We start from the raw sequence: 25,486 nt of genomic DNA, 5'->3' as shown, positions 1-25,486 counted from the left end.
CGCATGACTGCACCTGCTCGGAGTGTCGTCTCAGCCCTCGCCTAAAAAAATGTTATACGCTTAAAAAAAAGAAAACATTTTTGAAGGTTCTTTACTATGAGAGCTAACGTGAAAGTGCTAAAAGTTAAAATTAGAGAAAAAAATAAAACAGCTGTTTTTATGTGATATCAAATTGAAAAGCTATCATAAAATAAGGTAAGCAACTTTATCACATGATTTTTATTTAGATTAAAAAAAGTTTAGTTTATATTAGTTTGTATTTTACCATTTTTTTTATTTGTATATGTCTATCTTTTTGTCGAAACGATCTAGACGTGTCCGTTTGTCTTTCTGCCTGTCCGACATGTTTGAATGTTACATTTTGTTTAGCATACACTGAGAAACATTTTGGCTAAATGTAGCTTGATATACTCTCCTTTTGCTACCCAACTATTGAACCACAAACACAGAAGTTATTCAAGAATCCATTTACGAAGCTGCTGAGCAGGGAATAGAGACAAAGAAGCAGAGTTTCTGTATAAGTTGAATGTAACTCGAATGCATATTCACCTATTCGCATAAAAGGAGACATCGCCGACCGCAGCAAGTATATTTATCAGCATCAATAGTCGAGTTGATAAAGTCATGTCCGTCTGTCCGGTTGTCTGTTTCTATGAAAAATAGTCTCTATCGATCTTCTTGACACATTGTATGGGTTCGTCTTTCTGTTGCAGGCAATTACATATGCCGAAACCGAATGGATCGGATTACTATATCATATAGCTGTCATTATTTCCACCAAAGTCAGCACTTACGAGCTTCACTATGCTGACATAACTGCAGAAGGAAAAAGTGTATTAAATCTTCGGCATTACGAAGATATTTTCGACATTTTCGTTTGAATAACAAATACTTTTTTTTTTTAATTTTTGTGTAGTTTACACATTTATTGAACGCGGATTTATAAAATGAAACACTTGAGAGTTGACTCAGCTTCGAATTTGAATATATTATATTCCTTTCCCACCTAAAGCTTATGTTACTATTTATTCCCGCAGATCCATAAACGATAAATTTTGATAAATATTCTATGTTAGCTTCTGCACGAATATTACTTTCAATAAATGTTATTTAAATATATTCGAAATTGAAAGAAAATAGACGAATTCCATTTGGAATGTTGTAGCTTGTTAAGAAGCTCGAGCTGATCTCTTTTTAAAACATTTCTAAATCGATCCATTAATAATGAAATTTAAGGAAGAGAAGTAGCTTTATGTATTTTATACCCATTAAAAATTGCTAATAAGGCTCTAAAAACTTTGTACAAATGCTTTTCCAAAATCATAAAGTATATATACAAATGTTCCTGAACAGCATCAGCAGTCGTGTTGACCTAAATAAGTCCGTCTGTCTGTCCGCCTAAATGAACTCATGAAACTCAGAGACTCGGAGAAAAGCTAGAGAATTGGCATTTGAAACATGGGGCCTCATTGAGTTACTTTTTTTCTAATAGAAATTTTTATAGTTTCTTAAAATATAATAAAATAAGTTTTTAAAATTCAAGCTTTTATCACAATTTCCTTTTCTTATTGCTGGATAATTGTTGGTTTTTCCAAATTTCAATTCCCACTGTTTCGATAAATTTGCTAATTTAGCATTAATTGAACATATTTAAGTAAATATATTTTCTGAATATGTAAACAGTAGGCTTTGTTTTATTTTTAACTTGGGAGGACAAAAGCAGACAGACATTAGTTAACAATTCTTTATTGACTTGTGTGCACTGTGAATTTCAAATAAAACTGTGTGGAAAACAACAATAAGAAACTTTAAAATTCATTTAAATAAACTAAACAGTGCGATTCACGTCTTTGAGCCAGTTGGCAGCGCGGAAAAGTCGCTTGTGGAACGTGTGGATTTTGTAGAACGCGACGAACGCTTTCTTGGGCTTGGCTGTTGCGAGTGGCAGCACTTGCCGCAAGTTGCAAGTCAGTGAGAGAAAGAAAAAAGAACTGAAATAATAGAAAATATACAAAGGATTCATTTAGTTGCTTTTAACTAAATTAAGGCAATATTTGCATGTAAGTAATTTGTAAATTTCTCTGGGCGCACGAAAAAAAAACGTATATCAAGGCAAGCACAGAACTGAAAATTCTTCCAAAAGTCTCGCTTTGTTTGCTCAAATTGCATAAACAAATTGTTTGATGAGTGCAATGTATACAAAAGCATAGACAGATATATCAATATATGCATATATATATATATATATATATATATTTATATGATTTGTCTATATATTTTGTGATTTGCTTGCGTTCAACTTGTGCTAGCTTCTTTTGTGTGTTGTGCCCTGTTTGAAGCCGCTTTGTATCTGGATTGCTTTTTGTCGTCTTGTTAGCCATGGCCCCATCGTCTGCCCATCCGCCGGAGCGTCATTTTGGCTATGTCTGCTGCAAGTGTCAGACGGCGGCCTTTGCTGGACGTCGTTATGCCTGCTGGATGTGCATTGGCTATCAGCTCTGTGGCAGCTGCTATGATTCTGGCCAATTGCCCGAGGCGCCGGAGCACAAGTACTTTCATCCCATGGAGGCGCACTATACACGCGCCGAATATGAGCTCTATTTTGGCGGCGAATCCTATGTGGAGGCCAATGTGCCGCAGAGCTATAAATGCGCCCTCTGCGATTTGTATGGATTTACCAGCATGCAGCTCTATAAGCACTTATCCGATATGCATCGCGGTCACAAGGATTTCGATGAATACTTCAGCATACTCTACACACGCTATGCTGCCGATGCTTCGGCGGCGACTGGACGTCTGACTGCCAGCAGTTCGGGTTCCGGTTCGGTGTCAGGTTCGGGCACCATTTCGCGTTCTGCCATTGCATCCGCATCTGCCTTTCTGAGACATGTGCCCAGTTTGCCGCGACCGGTGCTGCCCGTTGTCTCGCAGCAGCGCGCTGCCTTGGATCCGGCTGTCAGTTTTCGTGAGGCGGTGCGGATGACACAGGCGCGTCGTGCTGCCCTCTTGGAGCAGCAGGCGCTCAATGTGTTGGAGGAGCTGCGCTGGAGCAATACAAACCCAAGATATTACTCTAGCCATTGCATGAACGTGTTGATGCGGCCCCAAGAGCAGGGCCAGCAGCAGCAGCAGCAGCAGGGACAACAGCAGCAGCTGCAGCAGGCGGCACATCATTCTCAGCAGCAGCCGGTGCCGCCGCCTGCTCGTCCCGATGTGAGTGTGTTGGATGCCCGAGGCATGCGTAGTCCGAAAGTGAGTCGCATACGCAGCATGCCGCCAGCTGTGCGTCTGGGCACCTTGTTTCCCAAACCGAATAACCAATTGCCCAGACGTGCCGCCGAGGATGATTGGGTCTCGTATTTGGCCCAATCCTCAACGCTGTTGGAGCAGCAGCAACAGCAGCATCGGGCCGAACGTTTGTTGACCAGCTATGCGGATATTTTGCGCGAGGCGCCAGGCGAAATACGTTACCAGGAGAAGGATAAAGGCAAGGATAAGGACAAAAGCAAGACCAAGCAGGGCAAGGATAAGGCAGGCGCTGACAAATCGGATCTGCACAAATTTCTGTGCCTTAAGCTTGTGCCCCTGGAGAAAGCCCAACGTAAGCTGCCACCAGAGTCGCATCGTGTGCTCTTTATCGAGGCCCTGCTGTGCTCCATGCTGGCCGATGAGCAGCTCATGCCGGTCACACTGCAGCCAGCCGCAATTCCCAAATTGACAAATGCCCTTCGCAAGCCTAAGCCGAAAAAGGAGCCTTTGGACGAGCCCAGCTGCAGCGCCAACTCTCCGGCCGGCATTATGGAGCGCTTCTACAAGAACCTCGATCTCTATAATAAATGGTTGGCCGAGTTTTCGATTAAAAAGCTGGAGAAGAACACAAAGATTGCAGCAATACCGGATATGATTTTGCAGGCGACACACGATCCTGTTGTCGGTGTCGACTCCGACATGGATCCGGACACCGATGAGCGGGACGAGGAGGATGAGGTAACGATTGGTGGGCCAGCAACCAAAGCAGAGAGCGGGCCCAAAGTTGTCACAGTCAATGTAGTCGACGAGCTATCCGAATGTGATGCTGAGGAGGAGCACGAGGAGGAAACTGGCGAGGGTGAGGGCGAGGGCGATGCCGAGGATGTGGAGGACGAGGATGAAGATGATTACGACGATAATTCTGGCTCGGAGACCTCCGACTCGACCATTGCCATGCTCGTCAATGAGATTGATCAGGTTTATGGCTACTAAAGAACCATAAAGTGAAGGAAGTGAAGGAATATAGATTTATATACAATTATACCTAATAATAAAGCTGTGTCATAACAAAGTTTATGCAATTTTAAATGTTGCTGTTTAATTTCTATAAGCAGTTCTGCAGTTCGTAGGAATTTTGTTTTAGCTAATGCTGAATGCCTTGTTTCAGGCTTTGTTTTGGGCAATAAAATGAATTGGAAATATTTTTTATAACTGAGAACTGAATTAAATGTCTCAAGGTTCTCACTTGATGCAGATTTAAAACTAAGGTTATGGTTTATGAACCAGTTCCTAGTCGGTTAAGAGCTGGGTTTCACGTGTATTATATTTTAATATCAATATTATATTTTATATTTATATTATATAAGCTGTCATTTCAGAGTTTCACTTGTCTTTTATTTATATCCACACAAATTATTGTCTACGAACCAGTTCAAAAAAGGTTCAGAGCAGTCGAAGCTGACATATTTTTCTTCAGTTTCATGTGCATTGCTTTTCGTTCTCAAAGTATCGTCAAACTAGTTCCTGTCTTTTGGTTTTTCCTTAACCAAAATATCTTTGAGCTAGTTTGAAAAGGTTCTGCGCTTGCTTGGCTTGGTTGGCTTGCAAACACTTTAGAGCTTCGCAGTTATGTATCTATAATCTTATCATTCTCAAAATATTATTTACGAACTAGTTCAAAATGGTTCGAGGCTGACATTTTAGAGTATTTAGTTTTTCTTCCTCAAAATATCCTCTTCCAAGCAGTTCAAAAATGTTTCACAATAACTGCTTCACACAATTCTATTTTTACATACTCGTAGTGACAAGGTGACTAAGCAAATCGAAATAATTATCCTTAGGAACGTACATAGGTAAATGTCTGAATGCTCGAAATCGATTTCCGATATTTAACGGATTCGCACAATTGTCAAATTGAAGTGTTGCTTTTTATGTGTATATATGTATTTTTTTTTCTTAAAAAATCAAGTTGGCAGCGCTGCACAAATATAACGTTAGCTTTGCGGCACAACTCTACTTTTCATTGTTAACATTGTTCGCCCAGCTTGAAGAGCGTAAAAGTAAAATAAAAAAATAAAAAAATAGAAAAAAAAAATCGAAATCATTTCAAACTACCAGCAAGAAGCAAACGGCAAGGTTTTCAAACCGTTATCCCTCCCCGAGTTTTTATAGTAATCATTTTATTGGTACTCTTGCTTGATAAACCCTTCCATCAAAAATCCAAATCCATCCGTGTGCAATGTCTTCGAACGAATCGAATGCCACGCAAGAGATCAGCAAATGTCTGGGCTGCAAGGCCCATGGCAATCTGGGCCGGCGTTACGAGTGCATCGTTTGCGGCGAGTCGGTGACCTATTGCGGCGATTGCTACGATGGCGGCAAGAATGTGCCGAACGATATGCACAAGTATTACCATCCCATGAAGGCCATATACAATCAAGATTTCTTTGAGCTCTATTTCCTCGGCGAGGAGATGGTCAACGGCGAGGCGCCGCAGAGCTACAAGTGCGCCTTCTGCGATGAGCTCGGCTTTACGGCCGAGGAGCTGCAATTGCATGTGCTCGAAAAGCATAGCGGTCACTCGGATGCGCCCCAGCTGCTCGACATATTGGAGCAAATGAAAGAGCAGCAGAAAGGTGAGTTTGCATGGCTCTTCGGCTCTCAGCCTGATTGCGTCTCCGGCCTAATGGAGTGTAAGTGCCGCAAGATTCACTTTGGCAAATTGCTTGCCACACACACACACACACACACACACATACCCACACAGCTGTCCGAATGGCCAAAAGGCTGTAATGTTATAGATGCTCTATGGCTAGGGTATCGTGATATTGTCACTAGATGTGCCAAGCAGATTCGCTTCTCTCTCTCTATGAAGAATCCACTTAGATTCGTCCTCATGGGAAGGAATATTCATATATCACAATTCGATGTTGGAATCGTGGGGGTATTAGATCTTCGTTAAAATGAGGCTAATTGAGAATGGAGGCCTTAGCTAATTGACAATTAATGATATTCATAAGTATATCACAAATTGAGAATAGGCTTGTTAGGGTATTCGCTCTTCGTTAGCCCGAATGTAATTGTGCGCCTTCGATTTCCTTTTTAATCCCGAAAAAAAGGGTTTTACGCATCTGCAAGTCAAATGCAAATCGTTCTGCTTTTCTACTAACCTTTGCCCCACGCCCAACATTAATCAAAGCCTCAAAAAAAGATCGAGTGCAAATAAACTGAAAACGAAATCAAAATGGAAACCACAAACCTGTTCATGATTGACACTCACTAATAATGGCAAATTATGTGTCAACGGCGTTAGATGTTAGCCGGACAGTCGGACAGACGAGACAAGTTGTTCCGACACCTACACAATATCCGTTTGTGCCCCAGCCCCAGCGCCCACGCCGCATTGGATACCCTATACCCTTTGCTTGTGTTTTGCCCACAAATTTTCCACTTCATTTGAGCGTCTTGCAAGCTATATTTAGTTTTTGTTTGGGGGTTGTTTTTCTTTCTGCCTCTCATATTGTAGTTTCTATTATGCTTAGCTTTGCAATTTCAAGCTGTATTTTGTATTGCTTTGCGTTGTGCATTCGAATCACAGATATTCGCACATATTTCGGTCAAATTAATAGGGTGTGTTTTCTGTGTCTGTTCTCGAAAGAATCTGTTTCGTTTTGAGCCTTAGCTTGATATCTAAAATCAGGAATATTGTTAATAACACCAGAATAATTGTGAAACCTGGAAATCTCGGTATACAATGTCAACTTGCATTTGCCAATAGCTTATCTAATTCTTAGTTTTAAAGCATAAAGCTGTTCTAGGTAAATTTGCAAAATTCTTTAGCTGGCATATCTTAAATTTCATTTGTTTATAAAACAGTTCTGCACTCGAGAATTTCATTATCAAAGAGGCGCTCTACACCTTGGAATTTGTTTTAACCATATTTGTAATTGAAGTAGTCAACATTCTAAGGGAACTCTTGTGGCATTTCCATTTAATGCACAGCTGTGTATATGCATTTTCCGTTGCATTTAATATCATAATTGTGCACAGAAATGTTTTTCTTTATTTTCTTTACATTTTTGCATATTGTTTACTTTGTTGTTTACTCGTTGTTGATTCTGTCTGTTGTGGCACTATTCCAGGCTCTCGTACACTTTATATATATATATATATATATGTATATTTATATATATATATGTGTGTGTGTATATGATAAATGGTCGCATGAAAAGCGCGAAAATGGGCTTTGGCGAATGCAACATTGCATCGCGTTGCCCATTAATCAAAGTTGCGCTTAAAATGTGCCGCAAAAAAAGCCGCAAGAGCAGCTAGGCGAGGCCAAAGATGGCAGCCAATGTTAATGTATTGCAAATATGCGCACGGACCTTAATTATTTTTAAGAATTTTTAACAGCTGCCCAGCTTTTGCTGCAGCTGCAGCTCGTTTTTTAATATAAAGTGCATTTAGTGACTAGCTTAGTATAAAATCTGGTTTAAATATATTCAGCCTAGTTGATCTGAACTGCCTAAATGGCTATTATAATATTACTGCTAGCTATTATAAGAGTTTACAGTTAAATTAAATAAATACATTTTGTTTAATAAATAAACATAAGCAATGTTTTTTAATTACCAATCGATATAAATGTCTTATACAAACCTCTTAAATATGCACAATCTACAATGTATATGAATATTTATGTATGTATTACGAATATACGATTATTAATATGTTTAAATTATTTAAAATCTAAATAAAATAGCTTTTAATTGTGCATAAAACTAAAGAAGATGCAAGTAAAATATTGCTAAACAAATATATGTATGTTTCTTCTAGAAATTTAATTATTGCTAGGTCTTTGAATCACCCCCAGAAATGTCAGCTCTTTCTTTTTGCTGTAAATACTTTGTGCGAATGACGTCACGTTGTGTGCAGCCTGGGGGTGGCTTGTGCCCAGCTGAATTACCCTGAGATATATATTTATATATATACTACTTATAAGTAGCACAATAAGCAAATGCGGCGCCCTTTGCAAAATGCACAAATATTGAATTACTAAACGGGGTTTCTCACTTTCATTCGCCTTGCAGCCACTGAGATCCGTTGCCAGGAGAAGTCGCGTGGGGGGCTCAGCTATGAGGTTATTTTGGCCGAGCCGGCACCCAATGTGGCCGTGCCCAAGCGACCCGTCACCCCTGGCAAAAATGTCAGCGCCGAGGAGATTGAGCAGAAGCTAAAGGCCGCCGAGGAGCGTCGCATTGTGAGTGTGAACTGAGAATAGAGCAAATCAAGATCGATCGATAAAACGACGATAATTTTTATTCCTAACAGTCCTTGGAGGCACGCAAGATGGCCGAAATCTCGATTAAACTGGCCAAGGTCGAAGAGGCCACACGCAAAAAGGATGAGATTACCAACGAGTTCATCACTCAGACCAAGGAGCAGCTCGAGTCCAAAATGGAGAATCATGTGGAGAAGCGCGAGGCCATTATCAGCGACATGAAGGAAAAGCTAAAGGTGCGTGCGTTAGCTTCTTAACGAAAAAAGAAAAAAATGAAGATTTCTATTTGTATTTCGCCAACTCAGATTCATGCCCAGGAGATTGAGAAAACGCGCGAGACTTTGGAGCAGCAAAAGGCCAATGAGCAGAAGGCCATCGAGGAGAAATTGAAGACTGCTCAGGCCTTGCGCGATGAGAATATTAAGAAAATGTTGAATCGTCTCAAGGAGCATGTGAGTTTAATTAGATTCATTAAATGCATATTAAATTATTCATAATGCATTATTAATACTATAAAATAGAATAGTATTTCTAAAAATATTTTATATTATTGTCGCTATTGTAGCTTAGCTTGTTTTGTTTTGTTTCCAAATTAACAATTGTGCACATAGCAAATAGTCTTGTATTTAAATTCACATTATAAATTAACACACAATTTTTTAAATAGTATTCTAAACATATTTATTAATTTATTTACACTATTACTAATATCATATATTACGGTCATGAGGATAAATTAAATTAATAAATAATAAAATATTTTTTTTTGTCAATTAATTTATGTTTTCATTTAATCGACAACAAAATGATCACGTATTTTTTATTATAACAAAATATAGTTCTTTATGAAAACACAATAAACTAAAATCTTAATATATATTTTTTTTTAATATTTATTTATTTTAATATGAGAATACGATTTTCTTTTTAAAAAAGATAAATAATCAAAAATGACATGTTTTTATTAACATAATTTTGTTCATTAAATGAACCACAAAATTAACACGTATTTTTTTTATAACACAAGAATTATTTCTTTAAAAAAAACGGAATATATTTTTTTATTTTTTTTTTTTAGTAAACATACTCGAGCCAAGTAAATTTAGGACTTATAATATTTATTAGTTAAATTATGAATTTTAGTAATTATTTCATGTTCTTTTTTTTCGGGCATTTTATTTTAATTATTTTGTTATAATTTACAATGATATTATTTATCTTAATTTTTTTTTTTTTCATTTAATATTGAGTTAATATAAGAAATATGGAGTTGATAATAAAACGTACGCTCCTTGATTCAATTCATGTATCTTTGTGTGTGTATACTAAGTGTAGATTTTGCGTTTCATCCATCGATATAATTTATGGTATTCTTATTTGTTTCGTTTTTCTTAAATCTCATTTAGAACACAATCAAAATTGCTGAAATCAAAACCCAGAACAATCAATTGGAAAATCAAAAGCTCGAGGAGAAAGCGCGCATTATTGAAAACAAATTGTACACCGCCGAGCAGAATCGCGAAAAGGAGTTGCTCAAGAAAATTGAGAAAGCTCAACAACTTGTAGGTCCCATATAAACATATATAATATATATATCTGTATATATATATATTAGCTTCTCGCTTGTTTGTTCCGTTTGCCTGCCGTTCATTTGTAGCAGTTGCACACACACACACACACACACCCACGCACGCACGCGCAGGCACTGAGAAATGAAATTTTCCAATTAATTAAACGATTCCCCTCTTGCAGGAACGTCGCGCTGAGGTTGTGCGCCAGAACAAGGCTCAGACCCAGGACATGGATGGACAGCAGAGTCCCATTGCTTCGTCTGGTTAGAGCCGATGCTGCAAGGAATTGCCGTTGCTGCTGGGGCACGTGGAGCGTTCTCAATAAAGCGCACAGCGGCGGCTGCAACACACAAACACACAAATACACACAGACACACACACTCAGCATACGACAACAACAACAACAACTACAAACATATATTTGAGCAAGCAACATTTAAGCAACAACAGATTTGCTTCAAAAATTTCAAGTATTAACTAAAAGAGAAAAAAAAGCAACAAAAAAATTTAAAAATCTTAAAGAACATTTTTGCTGAGCAAAACGCGCAGGCAACAAAGAGGAAGAACTACAGCAGCAGCAACAACAACAACCACAAAAACTACAACAAAACATTTAAAACTCAAAACTCTACACTACACTACAAGAACAACAAAAAAAAAAAAAATGAAGCGAATGCATACTGCAAATTAATAAGAAATACATTTAGTAAAGCAAATTTACAACTAACAAGACGCAAAGCAAAAAAAAACAAAACAAAAAAACAAAAGAAACCAACTACAATAAGATCTAACAAATCATATATACTTAAATTATTGTAATACTCCATATTTGAAATTGATTTTGTTTTGTTTTTTTATTTTTTTATAATTGTTTCTACGAAATTTCATAATTTTTTTTTTTTAATTTTTAAATTGTTAATGTGAAAGTCTGTTCAAGTTGATTCTTTAGATCGTTTTTTTATTTTACTTTTCATTTAATACAAATAAAAGTAGTAATTGTTTGATTACCAAGCTTTTCATAACTTATATAAAATATGAATCGAAGTGTTTTTTTTTTACTGATTTGCAGCGCATTTTCGAAAGGAAAAAGTTCAATAGAAATGCCATAAGAATTGTATTTGCCTGTCGTTTTCGTATGCTTTGCCTAAAGAAATAAAAAAAAAAATGATATTAAATAAAAAGTATATATATATATGATATAATTTAACATTAATTTTAATTTATTAATATTGTGTGAAGTTGCGAGTTGGACACTTCTTAACATAAATAACAATTTTATATAAGTTCGCATTTTCTATCTATATAATAAATGTCAAACAGAAAAATACATAAGAAATGCTTATATATAAAAAATAAAAATACAAAAAAAAAAACAAAAAAAATCTCAATAAAAAACCAATACAAAGTAAAACAAAACACAAACTTTTTCGTTTCATTTACACAACATAAACAATATAAACACTAGGCATTAATAAAACATAAATATATATAAATATATATATATATATATATACATTATCTATATTATAGACATAAATCTATATTATAGAAACTAATATAAAATGAAATGCATATTTTGTCTAACGTCAAGTTATATTTAGATGAAGTGGAAGCTGAAGAGATGTGCGCAAATTTTTGGCCGCAAAAAAAAAGAAAATGGTTTAAATGAAATTTATTGGGTTGGGTTGGGAAATTTAAATGTATTTGAATTTTTAGGCAAATTTTTTGCATCAGCTGCGAACTCGTTTTTTCACATTTATTTGCAAAGAGCGCTGAGAATAGCTTAAATTTAAATTGACATGCCGTTGCAAATGTGTCTATAACTTAACCATGGCTACTATAAATCAACATATATATATAATACATGCATTACAATAAAAGCAAATAACACGAACAGCTCCCACAAAGTCCCGACACTTGAAACTTTGAATCTATTACAAGCAAAGAGATTAAAACTACATGCAAAAATCAATACAATTGATAAAAACGCTTCGATATGTACTCAATTTATGATATATAAACTATATATTAATGTATAATCAACAACAATAACCAACGAAATAATAATAAAAAAAAAAACAAAAAAAACCCTTTGTATGAGAAAAATGCGAAAATAGTTGCGTTTTTTTCATGATATGAATGTTCTCTTCTTAAAGCAGCCTATGCATAAATAAACTTTTTTTACGTTCCCACATTTCTTTTAAAACGAAGTTGAACATTAAGTGAATTCCAATAATGAATGTGTAATACAAATGCGTAATTCAAATAAATGAAATATTTATAATTGGTAGACATTTGACTTTACTTTTAAATGTGGCGCCCTCTGTTGTGCGATTAGCAGAACTGTTGTTGGCTTTACAGTGTAAGCTTGGCTCCTGCGGCTATTAGCATACACGGCTGGCAACATGCTTAGTTGGGCTGCTGTTAGCATTACAGCGGCGCGTTTGCGTTAGCAGCTCTGTGTAGCCTAACATACTGTCGCTCACTTAACAGAACAGCTGAGTGCAAGAAAAAAAAAAACATTTGCAAAACTTGTAGAATAGATGTTGGGTTTAATTTGAATTTCTTATTTAAATAGTTATTTTTTTTTAATTTTCAGAGCTTTGTCCACACCAGAGCAACAATACGGCATTCTCATATAACACTGTAGACTTCTGTTCCTGCTGCATTTCCGTGCTGTCCGCCAGGCTTGTGTTGTTGCAATCCTCGTGCTTATCACCGCCTGCTATGAAATGATACTGTCCGGAGCTGCTGGCCAATATGGGCAGGTTGGGATGAAAGCTGATGCCATTGCAGCAGTCGCCGTGCAACGGCAGCTGCAGCGCCGCCGGTTCCCCGGCTGCCGCCAGATTCCATAGATTGAGGCCACCTTCGGTGTCGCCGCTGGCGAGCCAGGTCTGCTCTGGATTCAGGTCGAATTGTATGCGCTGATTGGTCTTCACCTGACGCTGAAACTCGCGCAGCGGCTTCTTATAGTTGCGCATGTCCCACTGCAGCAGCTTCGGGCATTTGCGGGCACCGCTGAACAGCTGCCAATTGCCGGAGGCGTCTGTGCCATAGCGCAGCTGTGTTATGCCCGCCGTGTGGCCGCCCAGCGTGAAGAGCGGCCCCTGTTTGGGTGCACAGCGCAGGTCAAAGTGCTGTATATAGCCGTTCCAGTTGCCACAGGTCACCGTGTGCGGATGCTCAGCGGTCTGAGCCATGCAGGAGATGGCAAACTTGACAGCATACTCGTCATAGCTGCGACCCGGTCGATTCGTGTCAAAGATCTTGATACAGCGCTTATAGCCCGCATAGATCTTCTGGCCATCATGCGCGAAGGCAAGCGATATGGCGGCCACCACCTCGTCCACCTGATCGTAGCCGCTGTAGCTGCAGCGCAGTCGTCCATCGAACGCATCCCACATGTGTATGGGTTCATGTTGGCGCGTGGCCAGCCAGCTAGAGGCCAAAGCAAGATATTGGGTCAGTAGATGCAGTGCAGCAGCAATATATAGCTAGTACATACAAACAGGTCTCCGGCTGCTGGCTGTTCATCAGCGGATACCAGACGCAGTCATAGACGGTGCCGCCCTCGGGCACATGCACAGCCGATTGCAATTGGGACAGGCTGCGCTTCACCGAGACGTCGCTGGCCTCGTATAGATCCAACGGCAGCTCCATTACATGCATGCCGTCCAGGTGAACGGGCGACAGCAGACAAGTGCCATCTGGCGACCAGTAACAGCCCTTCGTATAGTGCTGTGCCTCCGCCGTGGATGGCCAGCAACGGCGACCCACTTCGACCAGCTGCCTCTCAAAATACACCGTGGCCGGTGCCGGCAGCGGCGGCGGCGATTGCGGCTTGACTGTAGTGCTGCTTATTTCCTGCTCCACCATTTCCTTCTCCTGCGGCTGTAGCAGCTCATCGACTGTATCGTCCACGCTTATGACATGCTCGCTCTCCTCTTCTATGCCGCTGCATTCCTCCAGTTCTATGCTGCAGCTCTGGTTGTTGGACACATCCTTGAGTGCGCTGCGTTGGCTGCGATTGATGCTGCTCTCGTCAGCCGATGCCTTGTACTGCTTCAGCTGGCGCCGCTCCGTTTCGCTCAGAGAGAAGCTCAGATCGGGAAATGTCCCTGCCCTGCCAGCGACGGAGGCCGCGGGCAAAGTCAATTCCATGCTGCTGTTAAAGCTAACATTGTGATTGAGCAGGGATGGCGATGTTTGTTCTATGTCGGACATGGCCACGCTTGCGTCGGCGGCTGTGCGGCGTTTTAACTGCGTGAGTTATCCCAGTTTCTTTTATAAACCTTGATCTGCTGCCTACTTACACGATTTGTCCACAGCGGTTATTTCATTTCGCGTTAAATTCACGCTTGGTTGCAGTTATCGAATTGCTATCGATATTTCGCTTGCGATATATGTTATTAGAGTGACCATGTTAGTCAATTGGGCTGACCATATGCTGCCAAATATCAGTCAGCTGCGCGTGTGGAGTAAAACGACGTGAAATTTAAGGCGGAACGTGGCGCAATTGAAAATGGTGAAAAATTATCTTTCAAATTGGTTATTTACGTGGCATTTGTGTTATTTGTGCATAATTAATTGCGAATTGACTATAAGTTGCCATAAAACTTAGCGGTGCACTGGATAAAAAGCAGCAGCACACAGGTATGTATGTAAATTTTTTCTTTCTTTTTCATTTACAGTTATTTTTTCTCAATTGTGGTAATTAAAACGTGTTGGGCCATTTGCAAGCCTATTCTAAAGCTGTTGAGTACTGTATATTGAAACAGTTATATTTAATGAGTTTTAATGCGTAAAATCTCTTTCTGCATTTTGGCATGGGCTTCTGCACAGATCATTTGATTGTGTTAAACTTCCAAGGTTAAAAGTTCCAGGCTGGAATACTAGCGTATATATGTATGTGTGTGTAAATGAACATTCCTGTTTATATGTATGTGCTTATGTGTATGGCAAATTTATTGCGTACTGCACTTTTGTACAGTTATATTGAATTTTGTTAGCCTGCTGCTCCGTACAGACTCTGCCCCCCCTCTCACTCTCGTCTCTTCCCATGTGCTATCGCAGCATCAGATCACTTGCGTGCGCTGAAGTAACTGTTCTTGGCTGGAATAGATTTACATGTATGTTTATATACAAGTGCACATACATACATATGTACACATAAATAAATATGATATACATATGTATGTATGTATGCACATGCTATGTGTTCCTAGACCTGACTAGACTAATTAGACAAGTTAATTTGGCTATGTAACAGGATTATATTTGCATAATTATGTGTGTGTGTGTGTGTGTGTGTGTGTGTGGGTGGACTCGGTTGATTAAATTTAGTGCCAATTCTTGCCGTATGTGCAGTCAGAAATTGGATATGAATTAGCTGAAAGTGGATTGCATTAAGTCGGTGGTTTGGAAAATTCCAGCCAAACTGTAAATTATACGCTGTGCACAAAGTGAAAACGAGCTTATAGGGCTTTGGCAATTTGTACGCAATATATAATTTAAAATCAATCGTTTTTTGTTTATCAGAAAATAAAAATAAGAATTGTTTGTAGAGCATATAGAATTCGTGCTGATCGCCTGCTTTTGGGGTCGCATTGCAAAAAAGTTCAGATTGGGTTTAATGTACTTCAGTTATTGCCCTCGTAATTGTTATTATAAACAAGAGCTCGTCAATATATTGCGATTTGCGTATTGCATTAGAGCCTCCGGCTTTCGGCAGGGCCGAAAATTCGAGTGTTAATCCTACAATTCGATTTGTTAACGGAACGCTTTAAGCCATGGCTAAAATGCGGCTCACGTTCGAGCCGGCAAATGGTCTCGAAAAGTGTATTCTAATTTGAATTGAACGCAATGCAATCGAGCATTGACATTTCGGTAAACACGTTGACAGTCGAGGGAATGCGGGGAGGTGGAAGCACACGTGCCGTCAAATCGAAATTTAAATTTTGATCAAATTACAATATATTCTTTATTCCCGTTTTACTATTATTATTATTATTGTCATTTTTTTCTTTTTTGCCTTTGAGTCAATTAAGTAAAATGCGCTTTGGGGCGTGTCAAATGAAATATTTACACAGCTGTCCAGCCCCGAGGGAGTAGAAAAGCATTAAAATAGTTGAAACTGGGCGTTGTCCTCAGAGCTGGCTGGGCTCCCTGGTCGACCCGCAAACAGCCAGGAAACCCAACCCGAATCGTCTGCTTTTCAATTTGTTCATCTGCGTGACTTTGCTTGGGGCCTGCTCCTTTTGGGCTTGTGTTGGCTGCATAACTTGGCCTTAAGTTTTAATGCTTCGACTTAAGTCACATATTTATGTATGAGACTGGCCCTGGCTACCGGTCCCGGTCTAGGTGGTAGTTTTTGGGCTTGGCGCCAGGTGAGTAGCTGGAAAAGCTGCACCCTTGCGGTATTTCCTTCATTGTTAGAAATTTAAGCTAAAGAAAGCAGATTTTTAAAGCAGCTTTATCAAACAATCTTCAGATATCTATCTGAATCTATATCTGCTCTGTTCACAAACTGTTTTTTCTTTTTTTAATGTCAAAAGGCATTTAAAATATCAGAATGTTCGCTTAAAATCCATTGTCAACAAAAAAATAAACGAAATCTCTTCAAGGACAATCAAATACAATTTGAAGCTAATTTATGTACTCAACCAAAGCCTCAAGTGCGGCAAGTGAAAATTGTCTTTTAACCTACGAACATGAATATTCATGACAGAACCTTTAGTCCTTGCGGAATGCCGCTCTACTGTAATGTTTCGTTTCGCTCATTGTCAACAGGCCGAAAAAAAGGATACAAGGCAAACAAGTAAATCCTGCCGAGCTGTGCAAAAAGCCAAAGATACCCGTCTAATGAGTCCCACATGAATGCTGTGCAAATGACTTTCTGGTCGGACGCCTTCAAATAAACTTATTCTTTATTTCTTTTTAAATGATATTGCCAGTTGTTAGAAGAATGGCTAAATTATGCGAGATGAACAAAAATAGAACAATAGATTTCGCCAGAAAGATGTTCTATTTAGAGTAAAAGTATTGGGGAAACATATTGTTGTTGATGAGGTCGAACGTGGGCGTGGCAATAAAACCTATAGATGATTTCAACTCTTAAGTTTATCAGCATGACAGCGAATCCTAAATTTGATTCGGGAATTGTTAGATCCTTCTATTTTATTTTGTAATGATTGTTCATGCTGGAAGTTATATCAAGCTGTTATTATTTTTTTAAGGATATGATATACATTCTCTATCATTTAAATACTATTTTTTAGATAGATACACAGTTAAATCCTGTGAATTATATAATGATAAAGTTTCTAACAAAAATAGATTCGTTTCATTTGATCTGTTATCGCTTTGCTGATATTCTTTATTTTTATACATATTTTTTTGAACAACTGTGCATTTGCTTTATCTCTTATAAGTATGACCATCAAATGTGGCAGTGTTCTTATTGAATTCATGACAAGTGTTTACGCATAAATATTTTAGTTTAATATTGCCAAGGACATATTCCGGAAAATTGTTTAGCAAATCCCCAAAACGACTTTGCTAAATTTGCTTTGGCAAATGCAGACAAAACTGTCGCGACTTCTAGGCAATTGTCAAGTGCTTCGTATTTTGTTGTTGTTGTTGTTCATTTTTATAGAGCACATAAGCGGCTTTACACGCTTTGCAGTCATAAATAATTCACTTAAGCTGCAGCAGTAGCAGCAGAAATTGGCAAGTGAGTGTCATTAAGATGGCGCGACTGTAGGATACCCTGCTTTGAATGGGCTCAGAGCTCAGATCTTCTGGCTCTAACAGGAATTTGTGCTAGTCGGGTATACCCGTTGCTTCAATGGCTACAGTGTATTGGCACTAAGGTTTTTTTTCGACACATGATTACTCCTGATGAGTTTGATGCTATCCCATGTAAAAGATTGATGAGCTCGAAAGTATCTCAAGGTTGTTCCACTTTTTGTTCTGGGTTCGTTGCTTGTGTTTGCCTGCAAATATGTTGGGCAAATAGAGAAGTGTATTGGTTAAACATCAGATAAGTTAGCACTCGGTTGGGATTCTGTGAGGGTTTCTGCTATAAAACCTGCGTCAGTTAAATGGCAAAGACACAGTAACCCATTGATACGTTACCAAGATGTACCAGCTCCTCGTCTATCTCAGCTGCTCCATGCTGCTGGTGGCTGCTGTCACCGAGTTGCCTGAGGAGACAATCACAACAGATGCCTACTCTGAGTTTCCCGAAGATTATACATTGTCTGAGCTGGAAGAGCCTAGTGCTGAGGAGTCGGATTTGATGATGGTGCATAAAATCAACTGGAGCGTCTATGATACGCCTTTCGGCAGGCAAGCCCGGGAAGTGCACCAGCCGGAGCAGCTGGCCGATCCTGCTTCGCACTCAGCCACTGAAGTGGAAAGTCACGCGGAAAAAGAGCAGTCATCGCTTCCACGTGATGGCAACGCATGTCCCAGCAGCGCAGAGCGTGGTTTGACCAGCCTCATTCGCAAAGCTCGTCCACTGTTGCCCGCGGAACGTTTGCGCAACATTTTGGCCAATGCCAGGGAGGACGGCGAGGTCCGTGAACTGCTCCAGCTGCTGCGCAGCGATCAGTTCAAGGAGCGTGTAACGCGTCTGCACAACACCAAGGAAAAGGGCGTGCTGCGGGATTATGTGTGCCAGACCCTGAAACTCAACCATGCCTACTACTTGGAGCATGTGCGTCTGCTATTCAATGCTCAGTCCTCAGAGCCTCCCAGCAGTCCTTTGCCCAATCGCCGAAAGGGCGTGCGCGGACTGTTGCAGGATCTGCGCGATGCAGTGCCGCGTGCACAGCTTCGGGAGCTCTATCGACGCCAATTCGCGTCCGATAAGGATCTGTCCGAAGCAGTGCGTCGCATACGTGGCACCGAATTCCGGCGCCTGCTCAGCAATGTGCGCGCCCTGCCAGAGTATCGTGCGGTGCGGGATGATCTGCAAAAGGCCGGCGTGCCGTTGCAGCAGGTGCTCAATCTGGTGGCCACTTCCCTGGGCTCGCCTACTCTGGATTTGGGCAGTGAGACGGAAATATTAAGTGGCTGAGTTTGCGACGAATAATAGCCATCAATTTTGCTAGCTATTTATAAAATAATATTTCTCATATCGATATCTTTTTCAATTAACGCAAATAATAAACTTTTGTGAATATTCTGCTAGCAGGTATTTGCCAAAATGCTCTTAAAATTTGCAAAACCTATTCAACAATTTACATGCATTTAATGTATTTTATCAAAAATAATACTCTTTTTAATCTCTGCATCTTCTTAGTTCAGAGATTATTTGTCTCCACCGTCAAATATTTCGTTGTGCTACCTTTTCTTTTGCTCCCCCCCTGCGCTGCATGTCATCTTTGTATCTTTTACACCTGTGATTATCTTGGCGTTGCGCTGCCTGCCGTGATATCAATTGCTTAGCAGCAGGCCGCTAAATTTATAGCTTCGTCGTAGCAATTACAACAGGAATGTTGTGTGACGTGTGTGCGTGACAAGAAAATACCCTGTAATCATTTTTTAAATAACTTCTCTAGATGTGACTTGCAAAAATTGCTGTGTGGATAAAATAATCCATAAAATTGTGTTTGTAATAGACGAACTGTCGAAAATGTGCATTGAGCGTGTTTTAGCTGATATAGCTGATATAATCACGTACTAAATATTCTAGTTCTAGCTCTTTTGTTCGCTGAGATCTCACAGACAGGCGTCTATATATATTATATATATCTTCTCAAGGGTTGGCGCTGTCTACTGCTGTCTGTCACATGCCCTCGGACACCTTTTTTTGCCCAATTGAATGGGAACAGGGTGCATAAAAATAGTGAAGATTTTTGGACTCGACTCCGGTTGAGACTCGGTCCATGACATGTTTATATTTGGAGGCAGTGGCAGACGCTGCTGCCACGAAACCACTTCAAATTCGTTCAGGGTCAAAATCATTAGAGCAGACAGTTTTCCAGTTGCCGCATGCTGCCTGTCTTGCCACGCGGCATAAACAAAAAAAATGAGAAAAAACAAATAGCTGCTGCCACACATGTTGCTTGTCGACGTCGTCGGCGTCGTCGTTGTTGTCGCTGCTACAAAAGAGTTCATCAGCTGTGAAGCTGTCAACGCCAGCGTCTAATCGAGTCAACAGTTGCCATAAACAAATTACGAACAGATCAACTGCGGCTGCCACTAGTCAAGTGCCTAAAAATAAACCCAAAATCTACATGAAGACCATAAAAATGGGGGCAAACGAGGCGACGGTTTACGGAAATACAGAAACGAAATTATTTATTGAAGTCGCCAACGCAGCGACCAAGCGCACAACAATAACAACAACAGCAACAAGAGCAACAACGAACGTGTCAAAATAAACAAACATTGTGCAAAAGACAACAAACAAATCGCTCGACGACGCTGATAAACGCAGAATAAGTTGAGATACACGAGCGCTGCAAAACAATCTCTATCGATAATGGTGACCTTTAGACCTTTATGCTATACGCAAAGATCCATACCATATACAATATTATATTGCAGTACGAAACAGCTCAACTATTGCCAGAGGGTCTTAACTTCGCAATGTTTAGTTGCCCAAGAATATGCATATTGCACATAGTTTGTGTATAAAACATATAGAAAAAATTAATAAAAAAATATGATAAATAAAATCATAATATTAGGGTCTTGACAAGCCCTAAATATATAAGCCTATATCAGAATTTATTTCTAATAACTTAAACAAATAGGAAAGAAGGATCGGAAAATGCATTGATAAAGGCTAGTGGCTGCTGGCTGTCTCGCAAAAGAGTTTAGTTAGTACAGTTAATTAAATGCTTAGTTATTGGACTATTTGGAATATTTATATGTATAGGAAATTAACATGTGCAACATATTTAGAATATGTGGAACTTGCATACAAAAGTAATCTGTCGTCACGCTCTTTTGCTGACTTTCTGTGCTCACATTAATCAACTAAAGCCCATGTTTCAGCCTGTTCCAATCAATTTGAGCTTTTAAGTTCAAATGCAAATGCTTTGACCATTGTGTTTGGCTGCACAAAAAGAAAGAAAAGTAAGATAGGTTCGTTCCGGCATTCAAACACAATTACGCAAATGTCAGTCGTTCACCTTTTTGTATTGGGTAACACAATCGCCCCGTTGAATCGCACCCCAAACGTCCCCTGTTCGTTGCTGGAGACGCTGCTGCTTGTGCCTTGGGGCAACAGCTGGCAGGTTTCAACGGCTGCCGCACCTTGACTTGGAACTGTGCAACAACTGGCTCCAGCTCCACTTTCAACTCTGGCTGCTCCGCTGCCGCCCGACTGCAGTCAGTCATATGAAACGGCCACATGGCAGCACAAGCGTTGGCGTTGGCGAAATTTCCCTTGGCTCCAGGTTCGCTTCTAGAGAAAACTGCAATCGCATTTGCACTGCAGCTGGAGCTGAAGACTAGCTATTAAGTTGGCCACGCTTGGCCAGTCTCTAGTGCACTCCACTCACACACAATTCTTACCCACGCTGTCTGCTGGCAGGGGGCCGGTTGCCTGTCAAATGTCTCCCAACTTTGCCAAGGCCAATGAACTGCGCTCTCTGTTACTCCACATTAATCTACACAATCCACGCAACAAAAACCGCCCAATGTACACGGCATTCAACTCGCATTTGGGGCCAAGAACTCGCCGCGTTTTGGCCATGAATAAACGGCTTTTGACGTCATCAAAATGATTAGAAAAACGTAACAGAAGCTGCCACGCCAACGGAAGCCATTAGATGTTAGGCGGCGTGGTGAGGGGGCAGCAGCTTGTGGGCCTAACATTCCAAGCAATTAATAATAATTTCCGCTGCTCAAACAAAAAAAGAAAAAAAAAAAATGGAAAAAAGCCAAGTTAAAAAGCTTCTGCAGCCGCTTGACCATATGCATTGTTGTTGTTCTTGTTATTGTTGTTGCTGTTGCTGCTGCTGCTGTAAAGCTCCGAATTCATGACTCTATTTGACGGATGCTGAAACGGGACTACAAAAAATAGCAGCTGCTGCATATGGTTTTCTTTTTGTTGTGTTTTAACTTTTTGCTCAAAACTTTGTCTTGGTGTCTGGCCTTTGGTTCTTGTCTCCGGTTGCTGCTTTACATAACCATCAGCAGCAACTACCCGGCTTTGACCGGACCAGCTTCATTTTTTAAATTTTGTAAATTATTTTCCACAAATTTTTCGCTTGAGCTTCCATTACCACTCTGTGGCGTGGAATTTCCACAATCGCTGAATTAGTTTTTTAAAAACTAAGACAAGAATTGGCGTTGAAAGAGACATTCTGTCGTTGCTTTTGTTTTCGCTCATATAAATTTTTGCCCGTATTTTATAATCAGAACGGCTTTAAATAAGTCTCAAAACTTTGGCTCACAAATTCTACACAATTGTAGAAACCGTCTTATCTTATCCGCAAATGCCTTAGTCGTTTTCCGCTTATATTCCACAGTTGCGTGTGGATTTTCTCCGTCCTATCGTTTAAAGTTTAAAGTTCATATGTTCAAATGAACTCCATGAAAAACTAGAAATTCCCAAACGCATACCCGCAGCTTTTACTATACAAAAGCTATAATTTTTTAATATTATAGACATGGGCACATGCATAGCTGCTGCTGCTGCTTCTTCTTCTTCTGCTTCATTGAGTGGTTGGTAACCCCATATTAACTACTTAAGACTGGGCGTTACGCACCACAATTCACGCCTAATGAAACGCACCACAAATGCTCACTGAACTAAAGCAAACGAAACCAAACGAAACCACAAATCGAATTAAAATTCCAAATATGTTAAGACATAATACCCTGGGCATAGCCCCATTAATCTTCGTGGTGCTATCCAGAAGCGCAGCAAGAACTGCATTGCATCGATTGTTGATAGGCCAACAACCACTGCAACAACAACAACAACAACAACAACAGCAACAACAATCATAACAATAACCATGGCAACTAAAAAAGCAGACAACTCTTTTGGCCACTGTTACTGGCCATGCATGACTTGAAGTTTGTTGGAGCGCTTAACCCAAATAAAAGCAAAACAATGTGAGGGAACATAACTTGAAAAGGTCGACAAATGAACACCCTTGCGCATGCAAGTACACTATAAGTTATAAATGTAATTTACAGAATACATATAGATTTAGCTGTCGCTTATAAATTTCTTTGTGAAATATTTGATTAAAAGTATGAAAGAGTCTTGCATCTCATGAAATTCTATCATGTATATAACAAGTTTGAGTATAAACTAATCAAATTATTGTCTATCAAATTTATCGTAGTGTGCGTTATAAAATTCATAAGAATGACAAGCTTTACAGTTCATATACTAAAATATAAATATGCAAAAAAAATTATAAAGGCTTATCCTTAGAAACTAAGTGCCTAATATTTAATACCTAGACACAAAATGATGCCATCCTGATACATCAAAAAGAGAATTAAGAAGCTACAAAAGCAGGTCGCGGCTGGGTTCAGGGTATTTACTAGTCGGTCTCTAGCGATTTACTATAAATTTTTAAATTCCTATAAATACTGCTCCGATTTGAGTACGATAAACTACTTTGATCTTAGTTTGGTCCCCTCCAAAAGTTGGCATCTTAATTTTTAGCAATTTATGAGCGCAATCTTATAAGGATCAGACTACTATATCATATAGCACATAGTTAAAGCTCCTCATATCGAAGTTTGGGTCATATGAAAAGTTGTCGTTGTGGATGACAACAATGCGAGCGAAATAACAAGAGACCAATGCGCTATTGCGCCGCCGAGCCGCCGAGCCGCAGACTCGCTTTAATCAGCGCTTTTCGAATTGACAAAACAATTGCCGGCCGGCACAGTCCACTGGTGCTCCCTGCTCCATGTCCCCCGCCCACCCTCGTGCCCCTCCCATCCTGCAGCCAGTTCGTAGAGTTACCCCAGAAATGTTGAAAACTTGCTGAGTTTTCAATTGAGCACAAAGCGAAGTCGCTGCTTGTTGTTGGCCAACGGTGTCAGCAGGGGTGGGAGGGGTGTTCAATTTGTTTGGTCAGCTGGAGTAAGGGGTTAAGGGGAGGGGGGGGGGGGTCACAGTCTATTGTTGTTGTTATGGAGCGCAGCTTTGGGGAGTGAGGCAGCTGCCGAAGTATGCGTACACAGTGGGTTAAGTGCGTTTTATGATTTGTTGATACAAAAACAGACAAAAAAATGTATTCAAAAAAGGCGGAAATGCTCGACTAGAAGTTACTCTACAACGGTATTTAATCTACTAGAAAAAATAGCCAAATAAAGGAGAAGACTCCATAGAAAGATACTCTACAAGAGTCAAATACTGTGCTAAATCAAGGAAAACAAAACAAAAATTTAGTCAAAAACTAAAAAATGCTCGACTAAAAGTTAATTTACAAGACCTTGACTCTTGACTCCTGCTCAATCTAATGCAAGTTGGTACTTGTTTTGATGCTGTTTCAGACAACAAATGCAAATGTATATTCTTTAATGGAATAGACTCATTTCTTTTGTCAATTGCATATCTATGCAGAATTCTATGCTACCCTTCTAAGCACTTTGGACTACAGGGTATTGCAAGCTGCTACTGCTTGTAGCTATTGGAGGCCCGCAGGCTTTTGCGCTCTGGAACTTTATTACAAAACTTTGTATGGCGTACGCTGGTGACAGTTTTCGGCCTTGTTTCGAGTCAGTGAGACGGTCACTCAGTCAGCCAGTCTGTCATTCAGTCAGTTTTTCAATTTGTAATGATTTATGAAGCCTCGAAAAATTGCTGCCCCAAAGCGATCTGCGCTGAAATTGCGTTGTTTGAATTGTCAACTTTTGGCTGCTGAAATTCGGGTTTTACATTGTGCTCTCAATGTGCAATTCGATCAGTCATTGATATGATATTAAAATGATATAAACAAAATACATTTTAGACGCTTAAAATCCAGCAAGTTTTCCTTTCTAAAAGTTGTGTTAATTCTAAATTCCTAAAAGCCACATGGGCTGGGCCCACAATAGGAGCTCACTTAAGCTGCCATCAGATTGGGTTAGAATTTCTTGTCATTATTATTATTATTTTTTTACTGAGCAACACAGCCACTTAGCATTTCTTTGGAGTTCGGCTTAGTTTGGTTCTTTTTCATATGCAAATACAATGTTTGGTAGCCATAAACACCTTATGGCCATGTTTACTGGCCACAAGCCCCATTCACAAGCGGTTACTTCTTTTTATCAATGAACTGCCAAGTCTTAAAATCTGTTGGCGTTTAGTGAATGAATGAGTTTTTGATTTGTGCGGCGGCTGCGGCCAACGCTTAATGCGCTTTTCGGGGTCAATAACAAACGACTGGGAAACCCACACGACAAATGC

At 39.7% G+C, this 25,486-nt stretch overlaps 5 protein-coding genes across 12 annotated transcripts in view; 4 read left to right on the top strand and 1 right to left on the bottom strand.

Moving 5' to 3' along the window:
* Positions 1-10,831, top strand: part of stai (stathmin) — a 69,494-nt gene extending 58,663 nt beyond the window's left edge. For 4 of the 7 annotated variants that reach the window (XM_032437585.2, XM_032437584.2, XM_032437582.2 and 1 more), the window contains 5 exons: positions 8,340-8,509; positions 8,581-8,766; positions 8,836-8,982; positions 9,937-10,092; positions 10,283-10,831. In XM_032437585.2, the coding sequence (XP_032293476.1) occupies positions 8,340-8,509; positions 8,581-8,766; positions 8,836-8,982; positions 9,937-10,092; positions 10,283-10,369 (746 nt within the window). In that variant the 3' untranslated portion in view covers positions 10,370-10,831. Of the gene's footprint in view, positions 1-5,305; positions 5,886-8,339; positions 8,510-8,580; positions 8,767-8,835; positions 8,983-9,936; positions 10,093-10,282 lie in introns of those variants that run through there. The other 3 variants (XM_002051436.4, XM_032437581.2, XM_032437587.2) reach the window with 3 other exon arrangements.
* Positions 1,708-4,338, top strand: LOC26531258 (uncharacterized). The gene is made up of 2 exons (XM_015173423.3): positions 1,708-2,060; positions 2,378-4,338. The coding sequence occupies exon 2, from the start codon at positions 2,380-2,382 to the stop codon at positions 4,240-4,242; it is 1,863 nt and encodes a 620-aa protein (XP_015028909.1). The 5' UTR covers positions 1,708-2,060; positions 2,378-2,379; the 3' UTR covers positions 4,243-4,338.
* Positions 10,832-12,633: 1,802 nt separating the features above from the next.
* WDR79 (WD repeat domain 79) lies at positions 12,634-14,490 on the bottom strand. Of its 2 annotated transcripts, none has more exons than XM_015172528.3 (3): positions 14,418-14,490; positions 13,610-14,348; positions 12,634-13,542 (listed from the first exon to the last, which is right to left on the bottom strand). In XM_015172528.3, the coding sequence occupies exons 2-3, from the start codon at positions 14,326-14,328 to the stop codon at positions 12,690-12,692; spliced, it is 1,572 nt and encodes a 523-aa protein (XP_015028014.1). In that variant the 5' UTR covers positions 14,329-14,348; positions 14,418-14,490; the 3' UTR covers positions 12,634-12,689. The 2 variants fall into 2 exon arrangements, with proteins under 2 accessions (XP_015028014.1, XP_015028013.1); XM_015172527.3 differs by having other exon boundaries at positions 13,610-14,364; positions 14,418-14,478.
* Positions 14,491-14,571: 81 nt separating this feature from the next.
* rau (RA domain-containing protein rau) overlaps positions 14,572-25,486 on the top strand; it is a 66,739-nt gene continuing 55,824 nt past the window's right edge. The window contains exon 1 of the mRNA XM_002051441.4: positions 14,572-14,757. The gene's annotated coding sequence lies outside the window, so the exon portion shown is untranslated. The remainder of the gene's footprint in view (positions 14,758-25,486) is intronic.
* LOC6628282 (uncharacterized) lies at positions 18,212-19,348 on the top strand. Its single transcript, XM_002051439.3, has one exon. It carries the CDS (start codon positions 18,245-18,247, stop codon positions 19,184-19,186), a length of 942 nt encoding a protein of 313 aa, XP_002051475.1. The 5' UTR covers positions 18,212-18,244; the 3' UTR covers positions 19,187-19,348.

This window comes from Drosophila virilis, chromosome 4, assembly GCF_030788295.1.
Source record: "Drosophila virilis strain 15010-1051.87 chromosome 4, Dvir_AGI_RSII-ME, whole genome shotgun sequence".
NCBI classification, from domain to species: Eukaryota; Metazoa; Arthropoda; class Insecta; order Diptera; family Drosophilidae; genus Drosophila; species Drosophila virilis.
The sequence above is the reverse complement of the archived record's forward strand: the minus strand, read 5'-3'. Positions and strand labels throughout refer to the sequence as shown.